The sequence below is a fragment of the Styela clava genome, chromosome 5, assembly GCF_964204865.1.
Source record: "Styela clava chromosome 5, kaStyClav1.hap1.2, whole genome shotgun sequence".
Classification (NCBI taxonomy): Eukaryota; Metazoa; Chordata; class Ascidiacea; order Stolidobranchia; family Styelidae; genus Styela; species Styela clava.
In genome coordinates this window covers 15,454,806-15,477,021 of record NC_135254.1, presented here as the reverse complement: position 1 = coordinate 15,477,021, position 22,216 = coordinate 15,454,806, and the positions used below count along the sequence as shown (strand labels likewise).

General features: G+C 32.9%; 2 protein-coding genes across 3 annotated transcripts in view; one reads left to right on the top strand and one right to left on the bottom strand.

Moving 5' to 3' along the window:
- LOC120345158 (uncharacterized) overlaps window positions 1-13,649 on the bottom strand; it is a 42,730-nt gene extending 29,081 nt beyond the window's left edge. Inside the window, exons 1-9 of one of the 2 annotated variants that reach the window (XM_039414581.2) lie at window positions 13,406-13,649; window positions 13,036-13,099; window positions 12,351-12,460; window positions 11,951-12,114; window positions 2,484-2,538; window positions 2,124-2,246; window positions 1,749-1,832; window positions 1,020-1,169; window positions 50-205 (exon numbers count right to left, since the gene is read on the bottom strand). In XM_039414581.2, coding sequence (XP_039270515.2) covers window positions 50-205; window positions 1,020-1,169; window positions 1,749-1,832; window positions 2,124-2,246; window positions 2,484-2,538; window positions 11,951-12,114; window positions 12,351-12,460; window positions 13,036-13,099; window positions 13,406-13,472 — 973 coding nt within the window. In that variant the 5' untranslated portion in view covers window positions 13,473-13,649. The remainder of the gene's footprint in view (window positions 1-49; window positions 206-1,019; window positions 1,170-1,748; window positions 1,833-2,123; window positions 2,247-2,483; window positions 2,539-11,950; window positions 12,115-12,350; window positions 12,461-13,035; window positions 13,100-13,405) is intronic. The other variant, XM_078113070.1, reaches the window with a different exon arrangement.
- Window positions 13,650-18,482: 4,833 nt separating this feature from the next.
- LOC120344620 (uncharacterized) lies at window positions 18,483-21,664 on the top strand. The gene is made up of 3 exons (XM_039413912.2): window positions 18,483-18,854; window positions 19,755-19,847; window positions 20,851-21,664. The coding sequence occupies exons 1-3, from the start codon at window positions 18,709-18,711 to the stop codon at window positions 21,011-21,013; spliced, it is 402 nt and encodes a 133-aa protein (XP_039269846.1). The 5' UTR covers window positions 18,483-18,708; the 3' UTR covers window positions 21,014-21,664.
- Window positions 21,665-22,216: the final 552 nt, after the last annotated feature.

Here is a 22,216-nt window from a genome sequence, read left to right as displayed (position 1 = left end):
ACAAACATGCGGTAGACATCGTAAATTAAGCCTATTACGTAATTCCTACCTATTTCACATTCGTTGATGTTGACATCACAACTTTTTGACGTGTAACCGTCAGGACAGGAACACATCCAGTGACCTGTAATGGGGTTGGTGTCGCAAGTTGATCCGTTGGCACATGGATTAGAGATACAAGCATCATCCAAATGACAAAGGATACCTGAGAAATATAAAAAAAATAGTTGAAATCACACAAAATAATGTGAGAATCTATGTTGTAATACAGAAGGTTGACCCAATTTGGAACAAATTCCAGAGAGAACATAATTTTCAACTGAAGCGTCCTAGAATACCGAAACCTGAGTACAATCATAAGCAAACAGAAGTTTAGGTGTTAAATAAATTTTTGTACAAGTAATAGTACAAAATTTTTATGTCATTTTTTATATAAAGAATAGTATGGAAAGATATAAACCATCTTAAGAATTCATAAATTACTTAAAATTGAGAAAATTTCAATAAAATAAACTTAATTTGAGTTACGGATTACAATTACTTCAGCACAGGTAGAAAAGAAGTAGCAATTTCCTGACGTGCTACAAAAAGCATTGGAGCGAAAATATAAGAATTATATTACACAAACAGTTACGCTCTGTTGCATTTAAAGTTGAAATTGGGTTTTGCCTCTCAGCATTTTCGAGACAAAATCAGTTAAGAAGAACATATAGCTGCTGAGACTACAAAATATTTTTCATGCGGTTTTTACATCATTGCTCTAAATAAGGCTTCAGGTAAGCAACCCTTTTGCCCAGAGTCTTAGGAATTTTAAATTAAAATCTTTTTTTTTTTCAAGCCTACAAATTTTATTACATCCCGGGCTTGGTACTGGACATGATGGAATTCACAGATTCAAAGTGGATTAAATAGATTATTTCACACTTTCCTTTATATAGTAAATACTTCTGAAAAAAAAGTAAATGTAATATAAATTCAGAAAAAGTTGAAAATTGAAAATGTGATGAAATTAAAAGTACCAGTTTTCCCAGGAACGCACACACAAACGAATGTTCCAACTTTGTCGATACAAGTTGCATTGTGAAAACAAGCAGCAGAACTACAATCGTCAATGTTTTCACTACAGTCATCTCCGGACCAACCATTCACACAGTTGCAAGAGAACGAGCCTATTAAAAATTATTAGTAAATTCAAATAGTAATTCTGATTAACCAATAAAATATCACAACTGTCACAGGGGCACTGTATAAATTAGGTTGAAAATAAACTTAAACCAAATTGAAAATAAAACAAGGGAAAAGAAAACTTCATTAAATTTAAAAAATTTACAAAAAAAATGTTAGAAGTCCAGATAAAGCCTTTTTTAAAGCTGTATCCTGTGTTAGTTAGTTAAAATTTGGAAAAATTTACATTGAAAATAACCTGTAACCAAAATGAAATTAAAACAAGTTGAAGAAACATCATCAAAATTATAAAATTCACAAAAATATTCCAGTTGAAGTCTATTTCTTGAAGCTGTATCCTGTGTGACCATGAATAAATTATATAAATTAGTTAGTTAAAATGTTAAAAATAAACTGTAACCAAATTCATCGTTATAAATTCATTACTTAAAATTCTGAGAATGCTAAATGGTATACTGTATTGTTTAGCACAACACAACACAAATAATGAGCCAATCATTTTTTAAATGTACTCTGTGTGAGTGTGTGTAGTGTAAGTGTGAGTACTCTAACAAATTGTATACCTTCTGTATTGATGCATGTTCCTCCATTCATACATCTTGTTGTACCATCGTTACATTCGTCCATGTCTTCCTTGCAATGAGTACCTAAAAAAAACAATAAAAAATCAGAAAAATTTTGAAAACCACAAAAAGTATCAAAATCAAAAATATTAAAAATAAATTCACAAATTCAGATGATTAAAACTATTTCATTTGTGAGATATTAGAAATGATTTGTTTGTGAAATATTTAATAACTATTGAGATATATAGCATTCCGTTTCTAAACATTACATATATCATATTTCGAAACCAGGAGTATTTTGTTTCTTTCACAAGTTAGTCGGATATGTTTGTTAGGTGTAAATGTGTAAAGGCAAAAATAGATAACTCTTACCGGTCCAACCCTCGGCACAAACGCAGAAATAATCATTCAATTCATCAACACAAGTTGATCCCGCAGCACATTCATTACCGATACAATCATCTGTGTTGTCTTCACAATGAGTTCCTTCAAACCCTAGTAAAGCAAGAATAAATTTATTGGTAGGATAATATAATATGATAATCAACACTATATTTGATATTAATTTTAGGGTCTATTAAAAAGATCGAAAGGTATAACAGTTTGAAACACTTTTCTCCAATTTTTTCAACTTGTTTTTAGAAAATTGGCTTAAAGGAAGGTCCCACAGACTCACTCAGAAGTTTTCATAGTAAATATATAATTATTCCACAACTAAAAGGAATACCATACCTGTCAGACAATCACATGAGTAAGAGCCATCAACATTAATGCAATTTCCGCCATTCTAAAATAAAAAACGAAAAGATATTTAAATGACAACAGCAATAAAGCTTTCCTGTTTCACCAATCACTATCTTCCGCTGTGAAAGATGTTCATGTCACATTTTTTTTTAATGGATTTTTTTTTTAATCTATCATTATGGGCCAGGGGACATATTCTGGTCTGTTTCAAAATAAAAATATGTTTTAGTTTTTGCTGTTAGAACCAAACTGTTAGTAAAATCAGATTTTCACAAAACCTTGAAATTTGACATAAACTATTAGCTAATCTGGTTCTATTGTGGGGTGGTATATATATATTCCTTTCAAAAAATATAAACACAATAGCAACAGCTGCTGTACAGTAAGTACACAAATATAAGAATACCTAGAAAAGGTGTGAGTAAAAGGCCAGACAGAGAAAATTTTTGACCATGTAATAATACGGAGAGAAAATTTTTGACATGTAATAATACGGAATGTCCTAACTCCTAAGACCTAAAGTCTCTTTACAATCTCAATTTTGTTATAAAGTCAGTTCTCAATATATCTTAACCAGGCTTTTTGATCAGTGCCCAACTGTCTAAGTATTTTTACTTTATGTAATTAATACATATGTGAGGGCCAAAACAATATATGGTATCGATAAATTCCCTTTGCAAATGTAAACAATTTTAAGACTTTATGGACATCTTATATAACTGGTCAATCACGCAAAATAAATCCAACTGAAATTTGACTGTCAAAAAAATTTGTTGATCACATGTCTTTTTTATATAATATGAATAATAGAATTGGTGTTGAGCCAGAAACCTCTCTAACGCCCAAAGGTCCCATGGGAGTATCAATTCATCAGTTGTAAACAATAAATCATATCGCGCTCTTGGGGAGTATCAAAACACCACACGAAGTTTGTGCTAATTGGCATCAAAATCAACAAATTTCAAAAAGGGTCATAAAATATCACAATTACCACAAATGCAGGTGGGCCATTCATCGAAGCATGCTGAAATACCACCATATCATATTTTCTACTCTAATGGTGTTGACTGACAACATTTTAGTTTAAGTATATTCAATGAATATATGATTGGTAGTCGCTTATAAAAGAGAGTATGGGGACATAAATCATCCATCCTATGTATGAATCATCATTTACAATAATGCGTGGGGATCATTTCTTTAAACTAGATTTGAAATAAAATAAAACGACGAACGCCCCAGACCTTACGAGCACAAAATAAATGTACTTTATCGCATATTTTACGCATGGCATGCGTAGCATAAAATGAGTCAATTCAATGTTATTTGAGGAGATCTACTTACGCTAAAGCCTGCAAAATTAAAATGCACATTTTTTGCACAAATTCGATAAATAGCGTTCATCGATATGGTATTCCCTAGCATGTTACAGCCACAATATCTGAATCGAAACATCAAGCAGGTGTTGTCAGAATATATCATTTCTCGTATGACGTCATAGCGCCCATAACTTATATTAAATTGTTACGTTTAAAAAAGTGGTTTAAAAAATAAAAACAGTCGTCCGCGTGTGATCAGACAAAAAAGATATGACGCAACGCTTTCCGTATGGTGTTACGATTAACAGTGTACCTAATGTTGACTTAACAAAAAGGTACGTGTATTCAGAAAAGGGGTCTCGGCTTTTTTGTTTTGTTAGGGGCTGATAGGAATTTCTATTGTACACCTCTCAAGTTTTCATACTTTCTGTTTCTTTTTGTTAAAACGAAAGATTAATTGTCGCTAAGAACAAACAAAAATTAAAATAGACTTCTGCGGGATTGACTTGTACTTAAATCGGGAATTATCGCGGCTTCCGTCCCGAGACTAGTATTTATCGCCGTTAGAGATATGTGCGCTTGTTATCCTTGTCCAATCGTAGACCAGAGAAGATCTATTCTCCACCGTGGATAAATCAGATAATATTTCTACAGTGAGTAATAAATCGGCTTTTTCGTAAGTGCTCATTTGCGCTTTCGCGGAAGACATACTGCGTCTATCGAATTCGAATTATAAATGTAAATGTGTTATGATTATAACTGCATGAATGAACATTATGAATTACGCAAACCGGTAATTAAAAAATCTATATTAGTAAATACCGAAAGACGAGTTAATATTATCGGACATAAATTAAAATACAATATGATAATCGTTGTTACAATATGGAAAATGAAATAAAATATCATGACGAATAAGATCGGAAAAATGAAATTTTCACAAGGTTACTTATATTTTGATATATAATTAATAAAACAATTAATACAAATATTTAATTCGCAAAAAAAAACTTTTATTATCCTAACGCAAAATTTGTGTTCAATTTTCATAACGTTATATTTCGACCGTCGAACACCGTATTTATCGAATAATAAATAAAGGTTATTTGTATATACAGAAAGAATATATAATTTATACCATTCGTTTTAGTATTTCTCAAAATCGAATTTGAGTGATTAGATCCATTCAAAAACTCTCAATCTATTATGGTGCAACGCCCGAAAAAGTCAATTTTTGATTTTTTTTTGTCAACGCAATTAACAACGCAAGGAAATCATTAAAATAACAAAAGACTGACAACAGATGGTGAATTGGTCAGTTATATCGCGTGACCTCAAAATGTTGTCCGAAAAGTCAACGGGGGATGTCATTATTTGTATTATTTTGAATAATAATAAGGTATTTAGGGGGGATATTAATTTGAATAAATTATTCCATCGAGTACCCCACGATAAATTAACGAACAAAAATATCGCCGTGGTAGCTTTATAATGATGTTGGAATAAAATACCAATACCCATATAGTTTAATTGTGATTCTGTTATATTCAAATTGTTTCACATTAAGTATATAAAAAAGTAAAGCAAGTTTTAATACTGGGTAGAAAACGAACAAACCATGTTCGAGAATGTTTTTTAAAAATTTCTAAATTAAGATGAAATAAGAAAACAAATCCACAATTAAATATATGACAGTGTCTATCGAATTTACCGACAAAACAAGGAATCATGAATCTCCAGTTCTGTTCCTAAAGGTTTCAAATTAATAAATATGAAGACGGGAGATACTTCAAAAGTCTAAAGAATTTTCAAGATGCATTTTCCCACTTACACTCCGAAAAGGTGTTTAGACAAGCGGCGAGAATTAAACAAAAGTTTTAAAATAATATAATATGTTTTGTAATGATTTACACAATAAATATTACCGCTTAATTAATGTATAATTTGCCATTTTCAGTGTAAAAGTTACCAAACATCACAATTTCCAACATTTTTCATCGGTATATTTGAATTTACACAATAAATATTACTGCTTTATGTATAATTTAATTTTCCATTTTCAATGTAAGAGTTACCAAACATCCCAATATTCAACAAAATGTATCAGTCCATTTAAATTATTCGAAATAGACCAAATTTGAGGTAGAATTTAATTACGGCAAAATATTCGGGTGTAGACATCCCCCAAATGAGAATATCACAGTTGGATATATAGCGACAATTGGAATTTACCAAGCAGTCGCCCGACACGGATGCGCACTTTTAGCGGAAACGAATACAACAGTATATTTCACAATACGGTTGAAAACGAAATTCGATAGTTCGTAGGCGCGTAACACGGCCCCTGAGAATTGTTACAATGATACACAATGAGCGGTATCAGAAAAACACTGCAACATAATTACACTTACAAACGAGACAGAAACGTATTACACGTATAATAAATTGCACAAATCTTTTTTAATACTGACTGAAGTTAAAACTAAAATCTGGGGCCCAAACCAATTTTACTATTTGAAATACATTCTGAAAAAATATTTTTGAATGAGGAATATCAATACATTCTAAACTGGGGGCAAGTCCATCAGGAAAATGATATAAATCACTATAACCTTCATAATGATCATATCTAAAAAGACATAAATATAAAGGCCGTTGTTTTCTCTGTGTTAAATTCAACGAAAGTTCTGGTACTTCAACAACATTAACAGAATGATTTCGAGCGAAATTGGACCGTCCTCATACATCACAAATTATTTGAGAAGCGTTTTATACGTTGTCCATATCCAATCGATGATTTTCCGTATCAAAACGTTGTTGGATATTCATCGCCGAAACTTAGTTTCAATAAATAAACTGGAATCGTAGCAACATAACTAGACAATATCTTTTTAAACTACAAACGCACAAAACGATAATTGATTTGAAATGAAAAATTGAATGAAAACGCAGCCTGTGTGCCTTGTTTATCCTTTGAAATCGTACCACAATGAAAAATACAGTATACAATTATGATAGTAATATGGCGTATTGAAAATTATAACACGTATTAAATACCAATTTTTTCAACGGTTTAAAGCGAATAATTAATATCAATAATAGTAATCAACTGAAAAAAAACGGCGTTCAGTAAAAAACGAAATAGTAGGTGTTGCACAATGTAAAAAATGAACTATCTATGACCTTATATTGTGTGCCAAAAGACAAAAATCCGACCGTGAAAAAAATAATTTTGTTGGTGTAACTTGACAATGATATTTCTAGAGATGTATGAAAGTCGCATATCCATTGACGCAAAAAAAATGGCTGAAAAAATCGGCATTTAATTTAAAACGTTTTAATTATTTTTAAATACAAATTAAACTTCTGAATAGTGCATGAACGTATGAGTCACTACGTGTCCTGCAACTCGAGTCAAAGATCAATCGGAAGCTGAATTTCTTTGCAATGAAACACGTAAGAAATGTAACTGAAACAAATTTTATTCTCGTATCATGATTGGTGCAGAATAATTTCCCTTGGAGAAAATCACTCAGCCAGAAAAGACATCGAGGCAGGAAGTAGTGACTAATCATTGTGAGGGTCCTCGAAAGTAAATTAGGAAACAATTGGCACACATATGGCGTCAGTTAATCCCAAAACGTCGATCAGATATAATAAATATTTTTGAATGAAACATAAGGCAAAGTGCGGTATATTAACTCATAATGTACCGAGTAATTAAGTCTCCTAAATGTCGTCGCTTGTTGGCAAAAGGTTAACATTGAATCAAGCCTTGAGCGCGTCTTGCAAATTGTTCGGAAGAGAAGTTCTATATGGCAGAAAATATAGGCGATCATTGCATAACAGCATTATTGTGAAAATTTACGACAACGCAATTTTTGTAAATCGCCTACATACTATGCAAAGTTGGTGCTGCATACCCACGGCTTACAATTCGAATTTTGGTAAATATTATCTTCCAGGAGAAATTAAACACCATGTTTAGTCTACAATCTGACACGCAGGTGTATGCTGTTGATACGGCGATAAGAAAAAAAATTAATTTCTGTAGTCAGACTCAGATATTCAAATGTGATCAATATTAAAACGACCCAGTCTTATTTGTATACTATACTTTAGCTACTTTGAAATAAGGCATTGCAATGACGCACAAGATCACACAATATACAATATCGGGCAAGCTTATACCTAAGTAGGTATTAAGTTTTTACAAACTTGAAATTTCGAGAACGTATTCGAATATAATATCAAAAATAGAAACGTAAAAGCCAATTATTTCCCCAAAACTAATTGTAGTTAGATGCTTGCAAATTATATATGTTTATCTAGTTGGTCATGTTTGAAATTATTGGTATTGTCATGAATATTCATCTCATTGTTTCAAACGCAAAGGACAGAAAAAGAAGCAGTAATTAGGAACACGCTGCACCAATTAAGTTTTTACAACACATTTGGTAAAAAGAATAGTCGAAAAAATATTCGAAATAGATGCTTTCACACCGGTTAGAGTCGCCATTTATTTCACAAATTCTATGTGGATTGTCAAAGCAAAATAACACAATAATTAAATTCAGAAAGCGCTCTTGTGTGGAGGCGATAAGTACTTGATCTTTATCCGCATATACTGTAATTACAGAAAACCAGGGACACGTGACGTCACAAGTGGGCATTAAAATTTCATCTGCCGTGTAACGGGTATTTGACTTAAAGATCAACCCCCGCTCTCCACAATGCTCCTCAGTTTTCTATTTCACGAGGGTACTTTAAAATGTAAAAATAACTTGTTTTGTTTAAAACAATACAAGTTCATTTTTTTTTTGAAATAATAAATCGTGTATGGGCGACGAATTCCAGGAAAATCTTTTCTCTGGGCTAGGCTTTATCATACAAGTGTGAAACCGATCTGCGAATCGTGGATGGCAAATTGAGGAACAAAATTATAGAGATAGCGACACGAATTGCGCATTATTTATGAAGAATTATAAAACGATCAAGCGATTGAAAATTAAAGCTTAGGTCGCGATGGTCGTCGCCGCTTCGCACCTGCCTTTCAGCAGCAGGCCGACGACTTGTCCTAACGAAACACGATGACAAGCTAAGTTGATATTTTTGCCTAAAGAATTCGTCGACAAGACGAAATCCGTATGTCATTGTTTGTTTTACAATTTAATCCGTGAAAATTGATATTAGAAAATAATAAAAAGTAATAGTCATATTAGTAAAGGCTATAGTCAAACGTCTATTCTTAAGAAAATTAATAATAATAATTCAAGAAAAAAAAGAACGAAAATATTTGATTCATTTTCGCTCTAATTTTTAAAATTAAAAACTTTCAAATTCACGGTTAATATTTGGATAGACGGTACAATTATTGGTAATTATACACCATTATCGCAGGCAATTTGACATTATAAAATATAAACTTCTGTGACGAGAAATTCTAATCGACATTTAATGTTTTGTAAGATCGGTAAAATTACGTCTAGGACGCGGTAAAGATGTATATCGGATTTATGCATATCGTAAATAATGTTATCATAGACCGCAAGCTGAGCCGCTAGGTTGCTTTATTTCGACATATTGTATTGTATGCGGAGTGCGACCCGACGGCGTTCGTTTATCTCTTTTTGTCGTGGAGTGATAAATAAAGAAACAGGGTAACGTCTCTCCTCAGGCGCGCGCGAACTTTCATCGAAATCCTTTCCCACGCTAGTGAAGCGTAACGAACAAGATTAAGTATCCAACGATAAACCAAGAAATGTGTTTGGAAGCAAAAAAGGAAAACGGCTAGAGGCGCCGACATAAAAATAGGGTTGCTTTAAAACAAGATGGCACAGCGTACGCTTTTGTGAAATCACAATGGGGTCCAGTAGCCGAAAAGTTGAAAATGTAATTTTACTCCGACGATTGTGATTCGGTAAATATACGAACCCTTATGCGTAATTCAACAAATAAACTCAACGTATTTAAATATGATGAAGATAATAAGCGTGGCGTATCAATTATTGGTTCTCATGCGGGCGGGATCAAATAAATCATCATATCAAAGTGAAATATACCCTGTTAGTAAGCTATGTAACAATACACACATGTCTGTATGAAATGTATATGAAGTACTTTTTACATGAGATATGTGGGAAAATGATTTGACTGATACACCAAGTTAGAAATTTCGAAACTAAATTTGTTATAATAGAACAACCAAACTCCATTATGTACAGATGAAAAGTGCATGTGAATAACAAATATTTCAGAATAACAATGACTATTATGATAAATCAATCTTTTGCCGACTAAATTTGTTTTACAATGAATAATAGTGTGTAAAAATAAACAATACTAAGTTCTCATATAAAATCACCTATTATTATAAAGCTAATATTGACCAAATGTCTACTGAATTACACAGTTGCGGCAGGTAGTTCAATTTACAAGCATGAACAAAGAACAAACAAAACCAATGATGTTTGAATCTATTATTTTCTAATAAATTTTCCAAAAAAATAGTGATATAGGATTATAGGTTATCTTTTACTACATAACTACATAAGTTACCCAGGAGAATGGTACAGGGTGACGTCAAAAGAGAACCCATGTCATTTGGAATATATTCTAGAGAGAACTTAACTTTTGTGCTAAGTGTTACTGAAACTTTTGGATACAATCATATACAAACATAAGTTTATGAGTTAAATGTATTTCCTTCAAAAGTGATCAAGAAATTTGTGGGTTCAGTTTTTTTTGAGTCACCCAGTACATCAATAATTTTGCCTGTATGGAGTAGATGAAAATCAAAGTTTGAAACTGAAAATCTATAATACATTAAGTCAGTCATCCTTGAAAGGAACAATGATAAAAGACACCTACTCTTAATTTTAAATAACAATAAACGATAACGAGGCACAAATTATAAGTGGCACTTGGAACTATAGTCGTTAAATTCTCACAAGCGAAAGATGATGCGCTCATAAAAAGAGTAACAATAATTTTGCATGAGGGGGAGACAATAAACAAATTACATAAAATTTATAAAGTAATAAATTCATCATTACAAATTAATAAAATGTTCCGCTTGACTAAGCAATTTAGGTTAAGAGTTATACATAATAGAAGCTGAAGGAATTCACCTTGTTGGTCAATTAAAATACAATTGTCTACTTGTTCCCCAACGTAACACCATTATACTTAGATATTTTATTTTATGTTAAAGACTTTTGCTTCTGGCGATTAAAAATTCCTGAAGTATCATATAATTAAGTACCCGAAGTAATTTGATAATTACATTTAATTGAATGATCACGGAAGTTGAAGCAAAACAAGCGCAAATCAGTTGATTCGAACAATAAAGAGTTTCGTAAGCGGGAGCTACGTTTCACAAATGTCTATATATGTCTGGTGTCCATATATGTCTTAAACTTTGTTTAAAATACTGTTCATTTTGCGGATAAACAGTCTATTACAAATTAAAAATATAGTTTTTTAAATAATCCTATCAATAATCAATCAAATATTGGCATGGTATTGTCGGAATTTATGAGGGTGAGCTGTCACATAATGATGAAAATATTCTAGAATATGATTTCTTTAAGATATGTGCCATAACTCATGTTGATGATGCTACTATCCTGATTCATGAAAATCAGGGTTTTTTAAATATCATTATTTTTTTTAAACAACGAACGAACTAGTTGAAGACTTCGTACCAAGTTTCACCAGCTTGATAAAATCAAAAGCTTTAAGCTGCTAAACAATTTAATAGTATAGTACACAATCTAATTTTAGTTTTTGATGCTCATATTACCCCAGTTTAACCACTGTACATTTAAACTCTTGCTTACATAAGTGACACAGTATGCATCACCCCTATTACTAGTAAAAAAACGGTCACTGCATCATACATGTAGGGATATGATATAGTGTGCATCATTGACTCAGTATCGAAAAATATAATTTCCAGGTGAACGGAAATTTTATTTCTGTAAATAAACTGTGAATTACTGCCTCCGATGGTTACATTGCTGGATTTTTCATAGTGTAAGCTATATGGAAAATTATGATAACAGCCTTAGTATCCAAGGTACAAAGATAGAATTAACAATGTCTATTATTGAGTAATATAATGAATCGGCATACCGCACATAGGTTAGGATTGTCAGAACATTCATCTTTATCATTGGCACACGTGTCACCATAATAGCCATCCGTGCAAGTGCATTCAAAACTGTTTGACACGACAGTACAAGTTCCGTGATTGCATGGGTTTGAATGACAGTAATTGTAATCACTGCATGTGGTCCCTAAAGAAAACACAGAATAAATTTCATTATAGAATTCGCCAGAAATGATTACAAACAATCAGTAAATAATAATGTTCCATATAAGGAACTGGCACACTCTAATAGATGCCTTAAAATAGTTCAGATTAGAAAATCATGACCGACTGATGTGAAAAAAATGAATACGGTAAATTTTGATGGCACATCAATAAAGTGGTAATAACTTTAAATCTTTCAAAACTCTCAAATATGCTTACCCATATATGTAGATGGGCAAGAACATTGCCATGTATAGTCAGTGGAAGATGTTGCTACTACGCCACACGTTCCGCTATTATCACAAGGTGATGAAGCACATGGAGATACACTATAAAAGAAATAATGTGATAGTTTTATGAATAAAATTCATTCATATTAAATAATTTAAGAAAAAAATAAAATCAGCCTAAATGCCTAAAAATGAGTAAAATCCTCAAAGTTCAGGGTCTTTTTCAAAATATACTATAAATTCTTAAAATAGAAGTTTCGAAAACAATTTTATTTGTACCGTTAATTGTTTTATAAAAAATACAAAGTCGGATAAATAGTATAAATTAGGCATATTCAGAATAAATATAAAACTGAATATTGCAAATTAATTGGTGTAATACATGCACAACCTATAACTAGACGCAATCAGGATGTAATTAAATGGTCTATACATATCCTGTTAACATAAAATTGATATTCAACATTAATAGATATACAATAACGTGATAATCATTTAAATGAAAACCAGCTATTTTATGTATTTGAAACATACGGATACAAATTGTTGATTTCTTCAAATAAACAGAGACGAAAAATTTCCCATAATTATGTTTGAACACAATAGCACATACGAAATTTTTCCCACAAAACTCAATGCAATAAATAGATGAAAATGAACGTAGCAAACATTACCTGCAAACTGAACTTATACATATTTGGCCACTTGTGCAATCCGCATTAGATGAACAACCAGATGCTAAAAAATGAAACATATAATTAACATATTCCAAGCACATTTTTATTTAACTTCATTATTCTCGCTAAAATATAAAACAGCGTCAATACACATAAATTTTCTCAAAAATATGACCAAGGAAGAAATCACATATATCAAGCAATATTTAATCTCCTATTTTATTTCGGTGAAATATTGTGAAGAATGCTCCTATACAGCTCAACTGTACTCATGTGAGAATTTTCATTCCACAATTGACTTTTTTAGATAAATATCTGACTAAAACAATCTACAACACTGTATGAAACAATAGAATAAATAACATACCGTAAACAAATAAAAATGGAAGAAAAATTGCCGCTTGAAAAATAATCCGAAATTGAGGTAAATCCATTTTTTGTTGAAGTTAAATCCACTTCCTCGACATACGATACAATATGTATGTCACAAGAGTAAAATATGATAAAACCTTATTAAATAAATTAACTTGATCTCTTTATTGCTGATTACATTCCTTCTTTTATTTCAGTGGATAAGGAATTAACTGAACTATCATCTGTAAAATATTGAATACATTATATCAAAAACAGCCTACTACCCCCAAGACGTTCAAATAAACCAGTGCTTCCCAATATTTTTCGTTCAATTTCTTTCTTCAACTTATTTGGAACTCTATGTTCCTCTCTCCCTACACATAAAAAAACTGTATTCATATATCGATTTTTAGCTAGTGTTATGCACAAGAGAAGTGCTACAGTAAGGATAAAGAACTAAACAATACTTGTAAGACTACAGCATATATAAAGCAAAATTCCTCCTCGAGTGACAATATTTCTCCTTGGTAAGGAATCCCTCCCAAGTTGGGAAATATGGCAGTGTTGTAACTCAGACTAATCTGTCTTGCTTCTATAGCTCAAAATGCTTAACTAGAAATATCAAGCTAGCAGTTTAAAAGCATAATGATTATTAAAACAGTTCCCACATTCTATAATATATTATTATACAGTTATGGCACTAATCTTTCAGTGACATTATTGCATCCATAAGATTAATAAGAGATTAACCTAAAAATCAATACATGAATCAAGTAGTATTGAGTGTGAGATTTTCTCCCTTGTGGGGCTCCAAAATGAAGAGATGAATTTGGTTGAGCTGTTAATCCGAAGATATAAAAATCATATTATTGTTTACTTTATTTGAGAATATCCATAATTAAATATTTTGATAAGGTATTTTAGTTTTTTTTTTTATTTATTTGGAGGTGTTCAATTCAAAATTAACATCTTCTTGTTTAAATTCTTAATAATGCAGTAATACATCCAACTCCAATAGACACAATAGAAATTCCTTAGTTCTTTACTACACTGCTTACAACAGTACAATGGTTAGTATTTTTCATCTAATTATTAATTTAATATTTTGAAATTTTTAATTATTTATGAGTAAGCTTATTTCAGTATTCACTGACTGCATGCTTTTAAGGATAGGATAGGATAGGATAGGATTTACATATTTATCCCGGGGGAGAGGAAAGCCGATAAGACGGCTTATCCATATGGCGAACCACGGCCTCTCGTCCGGTTACCATTCCAAGTCGGGTATGGGATTAGTTTTTACTGTATTGTTTGTCTTCGGAAGCATGGACTTGGTGGTGGAGGAAGCCGTAACCGACCAGCGGTTACGTGAACCACCCAACGACGGCGAGGAGTCCAGCAATCCTCTCGCACATAACCATCCCTACATGGGATTCGAACCTGCGAACCCACGCAGAGTAATTAGAGGTGCGGTGGCGAGCGTATTCCTAACGCTTAGCCCGTTGAGCCACACCGCCGCCTTGCTAAAAGATTTTTGGTAAATATACAGAAAATACCATACAAAAAAGTTTGAAATTAGACAAAAATTTTAGTTTGTTCTATACTACTTCACTAGAATTATACGGTACAAAGACTACTATCAGACTATAGACGTTTATAACAGTAGTTTGAAATACTCGCATACCAGCATACAGATTTATAGTATGGTACTCAAACTCTAAAATAATGTCTTATGTATGTTGTCGTAAATGACAAAAAGTACAGTCAGTCAATACAACATACCGGTACCGGTACCAGAACAGACATAAGACTATTATTTGGTCTCTACTTTCCTTCTTACTGTCTTATGGTGATCGTGAAAATTTCAGATTCAGAAAATTATATTTCAGAATTTTGCATATGATTAACAACAGTTAAAGATATTCAGCTTATTAACTGACACGCTGACAAAGAGGTATTATTAATCCTGTCTAAAACCGGTTCCCTAGAAACTGCATTACCGTACTGCTGTACTGAATTACGGTACCGGTCTGCCGGTACCTGGGTACCTCCTAGTTTTGAGCCTATCACTTAAACTTGTCGTGTGTAAGCAAATACTGGAATATCGCTGCATTGACAATTGCATATTTGCGACAAATATCCCGCTGGTTGCTTGGCTAGTACTTCCTTGCAATAGATAGAAAACAGCTATCAAGTTCCCGTCGCGTCTGGGTTTCTTTATTTACAGATTTACGACAGTCTGCAGGAAATCACGACAGGCAAGCTCCAGTCCAGCAGCGACAGTCGCCAATGGTGCATGGAGTAATAATCTCATACATTTTTGAATATGAATGAGTAGAATGTTAACATCAATTAATCAAAACATTTTTATCTGATAGTTAGCAGATTTTATTGAATATTATGAGTTGGCTCAACTAATAATTATTACTTGGGCGCATGGTGATTTGGATAGTCATTGGTCAGTGTCTGCTTCGTGCAACACCAAATGCTATGTATGCATCTTGACAGGTAAGCGCAAAGTGAACGGAAAGAACTGGTTTATTAATTTATCAATTCGATAATCATATTTCCTCACCTCGAATGAAAAACGAATATTTTTTTTCTATAATTTACTGCTAAAAATTTGCAATAATCAACGACACTAAGAACTACATGTAGATCGCTATTCATGAATATTTTTTAGATCGGCCAATAGGTTCGAAACAGTCGCTGGATGCACAAGCACATAGAGAGACCAGCGACTGACATAGCGGCAGTAGTGCACGAAACGAGTGGTGGGCATAATTCAATCCATCTATTTTATCAACTTTTTATGCTACTGTCGCAGATTCCACAACAATATGTGTCCAGTGTTTGTCGTATTGATATACCACTGACATTACTCAATGTTTTACAATCAACTGAAATCGTAATATCTATATATAGGATGTTTCCCCGACCCGTGACCCCAGAAAAATTCTCCCCATACTTTGCTATTGCAACATTTTGGTTGCTTATTGAAAAGTTGGCACTTACAAACTTAGTTACATGATCAAAAACCATCATATTTTTTTCAAAATATACAACCAGTTGCCGCTAAGAGGTACTGATAGCTTACTTTACTTTGAGCATAGTCTATCGCAGCTTTTCTGGGACTGATTTTTGATTACTGCAACTAAACTAAAGCTCATCGGGAGACATATTGACAATTAAATTACTTCATTTACAACTAATTTTTAGAAACACAACTGAAATCTGACAAATAACACGCAAAACCACGAAAACGAGGTAATGTTTACAACCGAACAGGGCGTCTGTAAAAAAATTACCATTGTTACGTCATCGTTTACTTTTTTGCTGATTGGTCATTGTTACAGAAATAAACAAGGCAATCGATGATCGGGGAAACATCCATAGCAAGGATTTAAATTACGAACTTTTTAATTAGAAAAAAGGGGAATTTGCGTCATTTGCTCATAGATAGTGCGCAGTTTTGATCTTTACACAAACAGCACTTTTTTCAGGACTGTGACGATTACAGATACTCGATTTTATGCAACTTATGTTAGTGTGTGAAAACACGGGTTCGCGTGTATAAGTATAAACAAAGACGTAAACAATGCTGGGTAAAAACTTCTCCTACATTCGAAAGAGTTTGAAAGAAAATTCTACTATCGTCTTCGATCTACTCTCAACCGAAGTAAAGTCACCACCATCCCGCTCCATCTTCATTTCAGATTTCTAATTCAAGTCAACAAAATTATGTTTTCCAAACGACACTGAATGCCAAAGAAGAATGAACGGCAAAGGAACATGAGTATGGCTCTCGGATACTTCCAGAACCATTGCACCTCTAAAATGTAACTGCTGTAATAAACAGAAACAATCTCCTCAAAACCATGCCAATTTGTGAAAGTTACAAAAGTTATCAGATCCATTGTATGCTATAAGATTTGTGAAGGCACTGTTGGCAGTTGGTAACGATGTAGCCTACTATACTCAGCTTACTGTTGAAATTTTAAGTCCAGTATGTTTTTTGCATTAATTCGTAAAAACATGATGGGTCATGCTTTGTGACCCGAGAGTCAGCAGTTCCCCATTGAATAGTATTGTATATATATAATTGTAGAAGTATTTCCGTACATCGAGGATTGACTCTAAACTCGCATGACAGATTTATTTTTCTGGTGAATCTCTGACTGAGAGTATTTCGCAAATGTATGAAAACAACCACAATGTGTAAGACATGAGCATTTAGCACCCGGTGAATGCTAGATAAATATAGACTGCATAAAAAAGAAACATATAAAATGGCATAAATGATTTTCCATGACACACTTCATATATACATGTATATATATATAACAAGTTGCATTTAAGAAGTTTGTCCAATTAAAAAAGTTTGACCTTGTATATTTCTTAGCCTTAACAGTTGATCATCATCATAGGTTCATTACTTTAAATCGGTTTATAGTATTGAAGATGTTACTCAAATCTTTATTAAACCTGTGGATTTATATGTATATATGCTTAATTTATAGGCCAGCTTAGCGCAAATAACCAAACAAGTAAAAGAACAAATACAAAAGTACCCTGAACTGCGTCAATTTAATTTCAGCGCTGTTATAATGTTGACACCTAAATATTATTTTCATGAGACTGACTGAACAGTTTTAATGTTTTTAATGAAAGCAAACCTGAAAGAGTATTATTTATACATATGAGTAGGCGCGCACCGGAGAATTGTTGTGTATGTGGACATTTTGAACAATCAAACCTATGTGAAAGTGCGGATTGGCCCTTTCTGATCTAGGTATTTACGACAGCCAAAGTAGGCTACTTGGAAAAACGAGCTGTCGGTTTTAGCAACTTAGAGATTGGAAGTTAGACAGATCTGTCGCACAGGTGTAGTGTTTCTTGTTTTCTTTTACGCTAAGAATCACCATTTATATTTATGGCTAATTTGAGTTGAGTTACAACGTATCTCAGTTACTAACTTCATTCGTTAGAATCGCTTCACTCAAAAAAAAATCTCTGTGCAGGACAATATATTTGATGTCCATTTGTTTGACAGAATGTATTTCATTGATACAGATGCACGCTGTAGTTTCAGATTTTGTAGAAGGGAATACATTACCTGGAAGGTCTGTCTAAATTTATTGAAAATATTAATTTATTTTTCATCGAGGAGCGTAGGTTTATCTATAACTGACTTTGTGGGCAGTCATCCACATCGCGTAAAATACGACTTGAATATACAGTACAAAGAAGGATAGAAAGCTATTTTCGTAAAATAAATGTAAATAGCGAATATTTTTATAACACATTATATTGAAAATGAGTATCGACGGTAATTCATCAAAATCGAATTACAAAAATACAAGAAATAGAGCTCTTCGATTGAATTGCTTGATGGAACAGGAATTAAGGAATATTGACATCACAAAGAAATCGAACATGATTTACGTGGAAAGTGAAATCAGGTGAATATGGTTAGGGGTTTTTTCAAATAATCTAAAAACGTACAACCGACCATTGATTTCCCATTCGCGTCCCATTGAAACAATCATCAGGTTCTGTTCTCATACGTTAATAGGGAAACTTTTTCCTTGATTTCAGATTTTTTTGTGTGTAAATGACACTTGAATAAATGAAGCTATTCTAAAATTGAGTCGAAGTAATAGGTAAGGATTTACGGTAAATCGGTTAAAAAGCATAGGTTTCAATGACTCTTTCGCAAATTTTATTTTGGTGCTAGGTCTTTGAAGGGCACTGCCTACCCTCACTTAAAAAACTATAAAACAGACAATCAAGAGAAAAAACGCTTCCAGACGTTAGGAATTAACAAATGTCTATTTCCTCAATTGCTAGGAATAGATATTTACTGCTTTAGTGGTCTTCTGTTGTTATTGACTGATGGCTGACCTTATTGTAATGCTTTTCAGGTCGAATTCCGATTTGGACATATTTTGTCTTTTCTAACGTGTTATTATAAAATGTATGTTCAATGTGTAAATGATAATAATATCTCGTATATATATATGAACTGGATGTTAGCATGGGTGTATGCTATGTCCTGTTATGGGAAGACATATTCCAATTGCGTGACCCAACACCGCTACCATTATAATCCATCAAGGCGGACACGGAGCATATTTGGTTTATAGAATCTAAAATTATCTCTCCTAACAAACTACTAAGGTTTTCTGTTTTTAGGTTCAATTGTGACTCCTAAGTGTAAGCGTGCTTGGTTTCATTACTTCCTTCTTACATACCAAATAAAATATTACACACAAATGCAAAAAATATCTCAATGTATTTTAATGTAACTCTTTACAAACAAATTTTTTTTTTTTTATATTGAATTATGAACATACTTTTAGAGCCACAAGGATATTTTTGTCTCTTATTCACAAGCATTGCGGTAAATGCGAGACGGCAATAGAAACTACTGGAAAAGAAAACGAAATGTTAAGGTCTGATAAAATAGTAAAACATTAATTTTTTTCAAATTGAATACAGAAGATTGCTTGGGTATGGGTAGGGACATTTTAGATTTTAATACCTGAAGCTTCATTTTGCGTAAAATGGGGATTATCGCAACTTCTGAACGATTTCTCTTTAGATTATAGGACACGAAATGTACATAAGGATCGTTTTGTTTTTTATGTTGTTCTTAGAATTCTTTTTTCTAATTATCATCCTTGTTGTTACGTTATTCTTGTTGTTTTCTCATTAACTGCAGGACCAATTGCCTCTAAATTTTCAGTGGTTGAGTTTTGTGTTTTTCGCTAGAAGGTTATTACTTTTATTTATTTCAAAGATTTTTGCGAGCTCTAGACTAAGTGTCCGTTTTTGTGTGCGACAACGTCATCGAAATTAAAATATGCACACCCTGTGGCGATTCCAGATTCGCGAGCAGGTGGTCAGGCGAAGTAATGAACACTACGGTAGCGGTATTCGACTGTGACATATTGCATTCTCACACTACTTTGTTTTGACTTTCGTGTCCATATATTTGAGCGCCACTCTCTTGTGTTATATGCTTATGAGAAGTCTATGAACTAAGCTCATAATCGCTCATTTCTGTTTTATTTTTCAAAATATTCCATGCATGCTCATATTTGTACTTCATCCCATTGTTACAGCTATAACAAGATATCGGAATGGTCTAACTAAGAAAACACGCAGATAAAATAGCTTTGTTATGAGAACTGTACAGCGCAAAATCAAATTACATTTCCCAAGTTGGTAAATCGTGTTTGCAGCACAAATAATCGAGCTATTTTGGCACTCGTATCGGGTTTGGAAATTGGTTTTAATTAGCACATTTGTCTACGATTATTTTGACAATTTTTGCAGTATCTATGTGAAAAGATTATTTTAATAAATATTAGGATATATATATGTATATGAATATTGCAAGTACTTAAATGCAATTCATCTACAAGTCGTACCTACAAGTTCTATTTATTCCAGGAAAAAATTAAGGCGAAATCCAAGGTTGCGTTATGGAAATTATGATGATATTCCTGATCTGACAGCACGTTCGCTGAGGAAGAAATATCGCCAGCAATTCGATATCGACTACGTGATATACCGTCACAACAAAGCCAAGCACATGACGTGGCCTAATCTCTGAGTAAAACTTCTAGGTCTGAATAGCGTTGAGAACAGCTGTAACAATGCAAGACTGTAGAATGTAAATACTTTATATATATATATCAGAAGTTTCTCACATTTTGCGTGACAATACTACTACAGTATAAAAAAAAAGGAAAATCAGAGGCTTTTACAGCCCGAGCAGTCTTTGGTAATGACTGTGTTGCATTTAATACGATTAACTTAGCGTAACTATTTTACTCGAGAATTCTGAACTCGTGGAAGTCGTACCATTTTGTTGCTAAAACCAAAAAAAATTCTGTAAAGGATTTAGTCTTTAGTCAACTCTCCAACAAGTATATCTTTTATATATACATTGTTTATATACATTAACTGTGAATCTTAATATTGAACTTGGAGGGAAATGAGATGACTCTGATGACCTTATGGTCGCATCGCTTCCCCAAGTCTAGTCCCCAAAATTAACTTGTATATATATCACCATTGCTTGTTTTCTATTTGACGAAACAATAGATATCTCTCTCCCTCTTTATCTCTCTCTCAGCAAGGCCAGGATGGAAGCGTGCCCACCATGCCAGCGTGATTGAGATGCAAATATGAATCTCAGACAGTCTCAAATTTGGCTGATTCATTTAAAAAAATCTTATATGTTTTTAAAACAAATGTTATATACGAACATACATGTGACTGATATTGAACTATGTGGTTTGTTACGGGCGTGATTCAAAATGAGGTGTGCTTCAAAAATTGAAAAACAGGCTCTTTTTTGTATCGAACTTACTAACAACAAATTCCCTCATTTCAAAAAATTATGTATGCCCTTATGAAAGCAACCTTAATTAACGCGACACGCTTTACTTAAAAATAATACATAACTGCTAAATATAACTAGTCTTCTGCTACGGTGCGCGTTACCCAATTGCTGCAGTCGCGTAAGATCTAACTCTAGACAACAACGGGTTTTCTACTTATCGCGATAATTCGAGCAGGGGTTAGCTCAAGTCCCCTGAATTCTACCACTACATACGAGTCGTCTGCTGCCTGCTGCCGTGTTAGGTCGAAAGAAAGGATATTCCCATATAGGATTAGGCCTACTATTCAAATTAATTTCCTATTCACCACAGAGGAATTGCCTAAACAGCCCTTCTCTAACATTCCAATTATGAGTTATCAGCTATCGTATCTATATGAAGCAAACATAAAATAGGTAGCATTATAGGTG